At 40.1% G+C, this 11068-nt stretch overlaps 1 protein-coding gene across 5 annotated transcripts in view; it reads left to right on the top strand.

The window, feature by feature from the left end:
- Positions 1 to 284: 284 nt before the first annotated feature.
- The window catches only part of CRPPA (CDP-L-ribitol pyrophosphorylase A), a 126032-nt gene continuing 115248 nt past the window's right edge, over positions 285 to 11068 (top strand). For 3 of the 5 annotated variants that reach the window (XM_034069503.1, XM_031052587.2, XM_005152879.3), the window contains exons 1-2: positions 373 to 716; positions 7314 to 7593. In XM_034069503.1, coding sequence (XP_033925394.1) covers positions 550 to 716; positions 7314 to 7593 — 447 coding nt within the window. In that variant the 5' untranslated portion in view covers positions 373 to 549. Of the gene's footprint in view, positions 337 to 372; positions 717 to 7313; positions 7594 to 11068 lie in introns of those variants that run through there. The other 2 variants (XM_031052585.2, XM_031052586.2) reach the window with 2 other exon arrangements.

Genomic DNA, 11068 nt, shown 5'->3' with positions numbered 1-11068 from the left:
CAGCCGGGGCTCGCACGAAGGCGCACAGCAGGATTCAACCCACCCTCCCCTCGGGTACAGACACGCTGTATTTATCTCCTCATGAGACAAGGCACCTCACCACAACCTGCGGAGCCCGGGGCCGGGCTGCACGGGCCGCGCACAGACAGTGGACCCGCCCCTCACGGCATGACCGGACTGCAGACGCCAACCGCCGCCCCTCAGGCGGGCGCTGCGCTCAACGGCCTCGAGCCGCGCATGCGCTGGGCGGAGTGACCCGCGCGCCGCGCGCTTAAAGGGACAATGGGTGCAGCGTCCCCCTTGTGCTGTCACGTGCCCGCCACCGGGGTGCTCTCGGTGGGTGGGTGTCTGCTCTGGCGTGTGGGTGTGTGCCGTGAGGCCGCCTGGGCCCGCACGCCTACGCGGAGTAGGGCCCAGTCCCCGCTGCGGTCAGGCGAACGAGCAGGCGCTGCATTCTTCGGTTTGCGGACGTTCCGCGCAAATAAAACGGGCGGGAGGTTGCTGCTGCCTGTGGGGTGAGAAGCACAGTAGCCGCGGCGCTCTGTGCAGATGGAACCCAGCTGCGGGAGCCGCGGCCCCGGGCCCGCCGCTGCAGCGGTGGCGGCCGTGCTACCGGCGGGCGGGAGCGGGGAGCGCCTGGGTGGCGCCACCCCCAAGCAGTTCTGCACCGTGCAAGGGAGGCCGCTCGTCAGCTACACGGTGGGGGCGATGGAGAGGTAACGAGGCAGGCTCCGCTCGTCTCCCCGCCCGCGTCTTGCGGGCCTTCCCCTTAGCCCCCGGCCTCGCCGCTTGAGGTCCGCCCGCAGGCCCTCGCCGTGCGGCCACTTAGCAGAAGGCAGCTGGCCGCGACCTTGCTGCAGGCCCCAGACGCCCCCGGCGCCGCCGCCCCTCGGAGGGCTTGATGTTGCGTTTCTGTGGGACCTCCTGCTCTCCCCGGCCAGTCAGAATGTGTAAAGGTGGCAGGGTGGCAGGAAACTGGTGTGCTCTTAGCGCTGGCTAAGGCAGGCTCAAGTGGGGAGAGGCGCTGGCTGCTCTCCCCTGTCCCAGCCCTCCTTACCACTATGTCGGGTGGCCTTGGTCTCGCCTCAGCACTGCTGATGGCTGATAGTTGTCAGTTTCCAGTGCCTCTGAAGATCAGTTTGAGGTGCTCAGCCTCGAAATTTGAGGGTTTCTGTAGTTGCAGGGGCTGGTTTGGTGAGCCTCAAGCTACCACAGCCACTGAAGACAGTCATAATACTATTGAGAGGCCTTAAGAAAAGTTTGTTCTGCCACAGTTGTTGGAGATGATAATAGTGTCCAGAGGCCTGGAAAAAAGATCCACTCTTCACAGTGGGATGAGCTCAGTTGTCTACAACGCTTGCATTATGCCTGAACATTATAGGCCATAGTACAACAACCTGCCTCAGCCAAAAGCTTAAATGCTCGTTTAGCTTTAAGTTACAGTTTCTGGGTTAGAAGCTGATAGCTCAGGAAGCATGAGGCTGCATGCATAGATTTTCTTTGTGTATGTTGGAACAAAGAATTAAAGTCATAGTCATTAATGGCATATTTTAGCAGTCAGGTTTTTCCTTGTCATAAGACTGAGTTCTAGGCATGCAACTGACAGCTAATATATTGTTAAGTGCTAATATAATGTAAGTCTTGTATCTAGTGTCACTTGAAACAGTGCAGGAAGGAGTGGAGTGTCAGATGTGTTCTGGATGTTTTGCAGTAACTTGTAGAAAAATAAACTTTTAGATTTCAGAGAGAATAAATGGTGAAGAGTAGAGGGTGGTGAAAAGAAATGGAATTGCCAACATCCCCCGAAGTTTTTAATTCATGGAAACTTGTACAACATCAAAATTGGGACTCTTTTTCCATTCCCACCCAGAGAGGCTTCCCTCAGGTCACTTGTTACTTCATGAAAGAAATATTGCTTGTTGTCTTTATTTAATTTTCAACAGCAGCAAGTCACAAAGCTAAGCACATCAGTAAGCAAGACCTCCATTCCAGAGCTTGACACAGCTGTTACTTTCTGCCAAAATGTCATGGGAATCTACAGAGAAGAATAATATCTTCACTCTGTGTATTGGAGACCTAGAAAAGAGAACAGAGTGAGGTTTGGGAAGGAAATGATACTCATAGGAAAATAAAACATTCATGAAAAAAAAAAATCCGTCATTTTTCACCACCAGTAAGCTCTGAGAAAATAACAATTCTTTGAGCAATAGTGTTATGCTTATGTCCTAAAGCTGTAAAAAAAATTAAAAGGTTGAATCTCATTGTACAGTCCAGCCAAGTGTGTGATCCCAAGTTGGTTGTGACAGTAACAGCCTAGGGCTTTTGGTTAACTTTAGGAGTGAACTAGCTGGTGCCAGTGCTGTCATAGGCAGTGCTTTCTGCCATCTCAGTGCTGAACTGGAGTGTTGGCTGTCATGCAATGTATATGGAGAGTTGGGAACAGATGTACTCTAAAGCTGTGAATGGCTTTCATTTTCATCTTGACACTCTTTACTTCAGAGGAGGTACCTTGTTCTTTGTGTGAACATAGGTGCAAAAATGTAACATTGAGGGACTGCAGTTTGTCACATAATATATCACCCTGAAGTGAGAGATTTCTGTGTTTAGCTTGATGCTCTCTTCTGATGTCTGTTTACCTGCTGTAATTGAATGAATCTTTGAGTCATTAACCTGTAATAACCCGTTCAACAGAAGTTAGCTACTGCAGTTGTTGAGTGTATTTTAATCTGGAAGAAATGTAGCAACTTACAGACAAATACATGAGCAAATCAGGCATTTTCAGCTTTGCATGTGCTTTTAAAAAATCAGGAGAAAAATGTTTTTGCACACTTCAGCTGAAAGTGGTGAGAATCTTAAATACTGATGTGGAAAATCTGGCAGACAAGACAAGAGCAGACATGAATGAATAAGCAGTGCATCCTGTTGCATAGCATAACAGCATGTAGAAGGTTGGCCTGCCAATAGTAATCACAGATGATGCCCTTAGGAGGAGGAGGTGAGAAAAAACAGGTTGAGGAGAAATTACTGTGTTTTGTTGCCAGTACAGTGGTGCTGATGGGAAGGTCGGGTCCTACCTTGGGGGTAAAATTAAAGTGTGTTGGAGAACTTAAATGTTTGGTTTTCCCAGTGGATTTGTTGCAGTATAAAATAGAACCTCTTCAGTTTCTTTTCTGAGATGGAGGAATCTCAGCTCTATGCGCATGCGCACACATGTATTTTACTAAGCAATATAGGGGAAAACAGACAAAGCTAAAGGTTGGTTTTTAAAATCATTGTGGGACAAGTGAGATACTGCTGTTCCTTCTAGTCTCAAGTTTCAGCAGTTCTTGAAAGTACAGTGAGAAGTTCTGAAAGAGGAAAGCAGGGTTTGTATGTTTACTGGCAGAATAAAGATTTTCCATAAAAGTTTCAAACAGCTTTGTTTGCTTACTGTAATGTAATATCTTAAAACAGATGGCCTTGTATAAAAACAAAAGAAAAGGAAAAAAAAAGAGGGCAATGTTACCTGGGGGAAGCATCTAAGCAATCACTGCTTCAGAAGTCTCTTGTGTCCTTATTTGCCAAATATTTTTCCCCATTGGCTGATGCATGTTCACTGACTCTACAGGTCACACAATTACAGATTTGCTGAATGTATCTACTGTGGTAGGTTTCTTCATCCAGTTGTCATTAGCTTATTCTTGAAACTGCTTATGAGCTAGAAGTAATCATAGCAAACTATCCAATTGTTTTAACTTTATGAAGGTATCTTTGTTATCTTGTATGACTAATAAGGAACACTTTCAGGAAAGAATGAATAGATTCTGTACATGAGATGCTCAAAACTTCCTTAATGTGAAACTTTTCAGGCTTAAAAGCTCCTTACTTCCATTTATTTCTATCATATATCAGTAAAGTTATAACAAAGCTGTTATGGAGCAAAAGGAAGTTATGCTAGTGTTCTGCAAGTGCATATTGTTCTTGACAGTTCCTTTTCTGATTTGGTGCTTGAATAATAAATGATTTATCTTGTATCTCTGAAGAGTTTCTGTGGCAGTGAAAGACCATATCTTACACTGCTAAAGCCACCTCAGAAGCGACTGCCTGGTTCTGGCCTTGTTTTGCTGATAAAACTGCTGATTTCAGTAGATTGTATGTTAAATAAGTTGCTACTATTAGACTGTTACTGGTCTGAGTAAGAGTTGCAAGAAATTGAGTGTATTTAAGCCTCATATCAGATTTCAGGCTCAGCACTAGTTTGTCTGTGGGTGAACCAGATAAAGAGGGTTAAATCTCAGTCACGTTACCCAAGCATGCCATTGAGGCAATACAGTCTCAGAACATAACTCATTGGTTATTTAAGTTCCTCTACAATCTGTGTTGTGAAGTCATGTAGTAGTAGCTTAATCTGTTGCTGAGTTAATGAGCTCCTTTGAGTTCTAGCTCAGGTAATATAAAGGTATATACTTTTGTTTGAAATATAATGAAACAGTGCTATTTTCTTCTAGGCAGCTGGTCTGTAAGTGGTGACAAGAAGGAAACAAGCATATAGTCCTTTTCTGCCTCATTGTTTAATCCTACTACTAATATTAAGGTCCTCCCAAGGCAGTTGTAAAGTGATTATAACAGAGTTCTTTTGTTCATTTGATCAGACCTGTTTTTTTCACTTTAGAGCTACAGCCTATCTTGCATGGAAGGACTGAAGTATTTAGTGCTTGTTAAAGCACATTGGGGTACATTATTCTGATCTTTTTTATGCCTCGTGTTGACTCTGAAGCTTCCATTATCTCAGTCTAATGTTAAAGTTATAAAATGGAAAGGGTGTTTCCTACTTTTAAACTGGTTTTGAGTAAGTCCTGAGCTTCCTCAAAAAGATTTAATACTAAAATAGTAAGAAAAGGGTGTGACAAATTGAGGGAGAAAAAGATCCATCTACTGCCAGATTGAGTGATTACTGATACTTTCCAACTTCATTAAAACATTTTGCAATATTTCCATAAGTGGGTCTTTAAAAGAGTAAGCACCTGTGTGGTGCACAGTTCTCATTCATGAGAGTTTGTAGCGTGCTTTACTGAATTAGTATTTTTCATGAATTTTGGTGGGACACATTAGGTTTCAAAGCCTAAGTTGTTCTTGTACCTAATCAATCTAGAGGGTACCTTTATACTCTTACATGAATAGGTTGCATCTCTAAATCCCAGCTTTAATTACAGAACATTAGTCCAGAATGAGTTTGAGGACATACTCAAGTTTATAAATGTGTTTATCCAGACACAGGGTGGAGCTGTGGCCGCATCCTGTCACTTTTTCATGTATTCTATCACTGGAGGCCTTAAGCCATTCCACTCCCCCCTGTGCAGAGATTTATCATAGGCTGGCCAGTATGTCTGTTCTCTTCTCTTCTTCTCAGAAGATGCAGTGTGCTACCCAGTTGCCTCATAAACTTCTTCATTTGACTCCAGAATGGGAAACATCAGTGCTGCTCTTACATAGCCATTATTGAATGTGCAGACTGGTCACTGTTTCTGAGAGCTGTGTAAGGCTATACTCTTTCTGCAAATAGAAGTGCAGAGCTCTAATTCTCATGTAGTGTGTATTTTGCTGTATTTAAATGACTGACTCTCAGTATTAAAAAGAAAAACTGAGATGGATCCAATTAGTTTGCCCTAGTTCTAAGATGAAGTCATGCAGAGGTGCTAAGTTGTGTGGCTAAATGTAAGACTATGCCAGGACTCATTTGAGAGGTTTGAAAACCTTTTGAAGAACCTGTGGTGGGTGACAAGTTGAAACTTGAAACCATATGATTTCAGATTTTGCATTTGAACAACATCAATACTTAAAATATGGTAAGAATAAATTAGTTTGGCTGTACTTTATGCCTTTGTTAATAAAATGAACATAAGGACAAATAGTTTTATTTAGAAGAATGCTAATAGCACTTCTATTTATTTTATTTTTAATAGTTGTTCTAAAATTCATTGAAATAAATTTAATGGAGTGCCATTAATTAAAAACCCTGGAACACACAGAAGGCAGAAGATGGTCTGATGTTTCACACAGTTCTAGGGGAGTGATTTGTGTCACAGATGACTTAGCTTTTGGAGGAAGAGTAGTTCCTAGGCAATGCTTTCACATCTGTTTTTGCAGGAATCAATACCTTGAGGCTGTGTATTTCTGAATTGTAAATTTTTATTTTTTTTTTTAAATTCTAACTGAAAGTATTTAGTACCTTAGTCCGTGTTATGTTTGCAAAATTAGTTTCAATAGATTTACTAATTTTAGTTGAGAGAATATACTATGGTTGTTTCCCTTCCTAATTGGATATGTAGGATACACGAGTAAATTTACGGTAGTAAATAGTGAATTATATTTGTAATTGTTGCTCATCTGATGAGTTTGGTGTCTGTCATGCACACCCCACATCTTCCCCCCCATCATCTGTGGAGACACAGAAAGGAAATAAAAGAATTTAATATCCTTTTTATACTCTAGCTGGATTTGAATTATGGTATTTCCGTTAGTTTGAAGTACAGTATGCCATGTCTGACTAAAATTTCTGTTCCTAGGTCCTTTGACACAAGTATGACTTCAGTTATGACTGGTTTTAGTCTGGTGGGTCATAGGTCATTCTTCTGGCATACCACCACTCAATTGTAGAGCTAGGCTGATACTAACAGTAACAGCTTACAGTTATCTAAAAATACACTTTTCATATTCTGGTAATTTTACCTACGTTTTGTTAGCTTTCTAGAGCAGAAATCTTTGTATGTGTGCATATTGTTTCCTGTCAATATTCAGGTGTCACAGTTTTGATTCATTAGCAATCTTTCAGTTGCTGCTTATGCCTGCCTTGATAGTGAGCTTTGTTTCAGAGTTTCCTGATCCTCAGTATACTGCACAGTAGAACATGGAGTACTTCGGGTCGTAAGATTTACCAATTTATTGGAGACTGAATTTAGAGGAAGCAGAAATAACAGACTGTAGCTGATTGATTTAGAGCTTATGTTTGAAGCTAAGAATGAAGCTGGAGTAAGAAATGTTTTGAAGATATTTCAAGGGGTTATTAGAAGATGCCTTTTTTACTGGTTGTTGGAAGCATGTCCCTTCACAGAATTCCAGTTTGGTTGACATTGTGTATTGGTAGAGATCTAATGTAGCTTTTCTTTTAAAGGTGAAGTGGTAATGCACAGATGAAAAGATGGACTCCAGTGTACTTAGACATGCTTTATTTACCCGTCTTGAAATTATTTTGATATTAATTTCTTTGTTTTATGGAGTTACCTGTACTTTTATTTAGTCATTCATGTCTACTTTTTCTTTACTGTTTCTTCTAGGATAAGTTGGATATCTCACATTATTGTGGTTGTCTCTCCTGAAAATATTGAAAAAATGAATTCTATAGTTGAAAAATATGGCCACAAAAGAGTTACGATAGTAAGAGGTGGAGTAACTCGTCACCGGTCAATTTTCAATGGACTGAAGGTGTTTGCAGAGAATAACTTTTCCAATCAGCTGCTCCAGAAACCAGAAGTAGTGATTATCCATGATGCTGTGAGGCCATTTGTTGAAGAAGATATTCTTTCAAAAGTGGTTATGGCTGCTAAAGACCATGGGGTATGTACTATACAGCAATGCAACTCTGCAGTGTTCTTTATACTGTACAGTGTAAAATAATGATTGATAAATAAGGATTTTTCTAGCAATTTTATGAATGTATTGTGTTGAATTCTAAGTAGAACAGATTCAGAATCTGTATTATGCAGAGAGGTCAGATGGGGGAAGAAGACATTTTTAAATGCTGCAGACATTTCTTGCTGTGGGGAGTAATTATTGCCAGAGACTATCAGTAAGAGATTGAATTAATAATCAATTTGCTAGTTGAAAGGTAGATTACATAATAATAGTTTACCTATTTTCCTGGCAGATTTCTTACCTAATCAGTTCAGTTAGTGATTACTGGCAATAAACAGAGTGCTGTATTGCTTGACTCACAAGCTTTGTATGTTTTCACCTTTATATGTGAATCCTAAGTATGTGCAAGAGTATCTCTGTCTTAATGTTAGATTTTTCTAGAATCTGTAAATGTTGCAAACTGCTGAGAAAAAGGGAAACTGGGAAGCCTCCAAATGTATGTTGGAGATCCTTCTGATGGAGATCACTGCACCTGAGGACTGGGAATATTTACAGGAACCAGAAAGATTTCTGAGAAACTAAGTGGTACATGAAGGGGAAGAGTTTGGTAGAAGTTGTATTATGCAAGTAGAAAGGTAGAGTTATGAAAGGCATGCACTAGCTGCAGGAGGAGCTGGTGAATAAACTGTCTGATTAAGACAGATGTAAGAAATCATGACTTAGTCACAGGCTTTTTTGTACATTTTGCTATTCTTACCTTGTACTTCAGTTCTTCATTAATAAGACACTAGAATGTTTCCCTACTTCAAAGAGATGGTTTGAGGTAGAAGTCATTAGTGACAGCAGATTGTTTGGGTACTAGCAAGCTAGGGAAATCTACCACTGCTTGTCTGTTTTTCTCAAGAAATGAAGTAAAAGATAAGCTAATTGACAGATGATTTGCAACCCTGACAGTGGAATAAAGAGTCCAAAGAATGAGTCCTGGTATTTCCTTAGCACTCCTCCACCTTTTCCTTGAAACCTCATATTATAGAAGGGGAATGTATGACTTGTTAAAATACTTACAAAAATTAAATCATGCAAGGTCCCTCAAAACACTGTTAGAAGTCTAGATATACTGAGCTTCTTAATAGTAGGCCTGTACTTTTGTGCATTGGCTTAATATGGAATGGCAATAAAATAGTAACTCTGCTCTGTAGTTTTCAGTGATACAGAACATAAGTTTCTAGTCATTAAAACTTAAATTCTGTTAGAATTTTAACAAGGTTTTTGACCTTTCTCCTATAGCACAGAGTAGCATCCTAGAATTGATTCCCTGCCAAAGACTTTTAAAACATATCCCCTTTGTAAATCTGTTCTAAATGTGATTCTTTGAGAGCAGTAGAAGAATTGGGTTAATTGTACTGATGTTGAGTTGAAATGAGAAAAACACACATTCAGAAAAGAGTTAAGGTGTCTTTGTATGTTTTGGTGTATTGTATCACATTTGTTTTTGTGTTCAAGTTTTTTGTTCATTTTTTCTTGAAACTTGTATGATTTTAATGTAATATTTTTTTTCTTGGTTTTCTTTTTAATGGTGTGTAAGACTTTTTTGGTAAAACAGTAGGGAACCAAGGCAATCTCCATTGACTTCTCAAGGCAGTGTACTCTAGTTTTAGAATAGAAGTTCTGAATTCTTGACATATATATTTCCTTACCTAAATCATGGAAGTATCTTATTTGATCTCAAAAAGGTGATCTTGCATGTTTGGCGTAGTCTTTTCCATTGTATACTGTATGTCTGAAATGTGCATGGTATTTATTGGCTCTGTGATGACTTCCTGTGTTGGCTTAGTTCCATGGATTTCAATGAGGCTAGGCTATCGGAGAACTGGACTCCAAGAGCTGTTAGCTGTTGATGTTACCTGACAAAGTAGTTGAATTAAGGAACATGAGAAGAACATAATTTTATGTAATGAACTGGAGAAACTTCCTGCCAGAGAGAGGTGGCTGTCTTCACTTGACAACTACAGAATTCTGAAGTAATAAATGACTGGAAAGCTAAGACTCTTTCTCAAAAGTGACATGCATGGTTTTGAAAAAAATTTGATCAAGGGAAGCTATCATCTGTGGTTCTTCCTATAGCGAAATTCTTTACATATCTAAGGGGGAGCCAGTTCTTCAATCTTTCAGTACAGAAAGTAATTACTTCCTTTTGCATTATGTAGAAAGGTACAAAACCTGGCAGAAACATCATATTAAATCACTAGTGTAATAGTGGTAATGCTGTATTGTTGTTCATCTGCATACCATATAGGTAGCATAATTATGAGAAGCTTTAATGTTTTTCAAAATGGCAATTGATCAAGTAAGTTATTGCACTTCTAGCTGCCAATTGTCAGACAAATAAACTGCTTTATTACACTTACTAATCAGTTTGTTATTTGCCTGTGGGAATTAAAATGTGTACCTTATCCAGAACTAATAAATTATGCCTTAAATCCCCCAAACAATCCCTTGATTATGTGAAAATATTACTTTGTAACCAATTAAATTCCATTTATGTTTTTGGGGTAATTTTGTAATTAAAATTACATGTTTCTAGAAACAAATTCTTTATTGCTAGTAAAAGTTAGGAAAAGTGGAAGCTTCAGAAGGCATCAGTCCAAAGCCTTTAGCAATATCTCTTTGCCAACATTTCATTTTAAACAATATAACCAAAAAGAAAAAGCATGCAAGGAAAAATCGGGGCAGGGAGGGGGGAACTTGTCGTTTCTTCTACTGAGAGTTTAAAAAATGGATATACAGTCAAAGACTCTTTCTGTACTTAACATAAACTAGATTTGAAGGTATAGTTTATTTCTCTGAAAGGACTGAATCAAAACAGCATTCTTCATTCTTAAAAGCTGGTTTCTGGAAGCTGTTTAACATCATTACTTTATTCTCAGCTTTAGCAAGAATCTGAATAAAGCATACATCCCAGTACAGATGTACAGTATTGCTTGGTTGCATGGGCTCTTACACACATGCACACTCCGTCAAAATAATACCCCCCCCAGACAGAAAGCCTGAATCGTGGGGGTGTTACATAGCAGATTTAGAGGAAAATATTTTATGAGCTACATGCTCTTAGCTATGATAAGGCACATGAAGGACAGAGAGATAATTCAGGACAGCCAGTGTTATGAAATGGCTTTACCAAGGTCAAGTCCTGCCTGACCAACCTAGTGGCATTCTCTGATGTACTGTTTTGATAGATGGGAAGAGCTACAGGTGTTGTCTAACTGGTCTTCTATAAGGCCTTTGACACAGTCTGCACAGCATCCTTCTCTCTAAATTGGAAAGATGGTTAGTTGCTCCATGTCCATATGGAGATCAGTGACAAGTGGTGTCCGCTAGGGGTCTGTACTGGGACCAGTACTGATTAATATCTTTATCAATGACATAGTGAGTTTGAGTGTATCCTCGGCAAGTTTGC

This window comes from Melopsittacus undulatus, chromosome 1 (genome assembly GCF_012275295.1).
Source record: "Melopsittacus undulatus isolate bMelUnd1 chromosome 1, bMelUnd1.mat.Z, whole genome shotgun sequence".
Classification (NCBI taxonomy): domain Eukaryota; kingdom Metazoa; phylum Chordata; class Aves; order Psittaciformes; family Psittaculidae; genus Melopsittacus; species Melopsittacus undulatus.
This window is presented reverse-complemented; position numbering and strand designations above follow the sequence as displayed.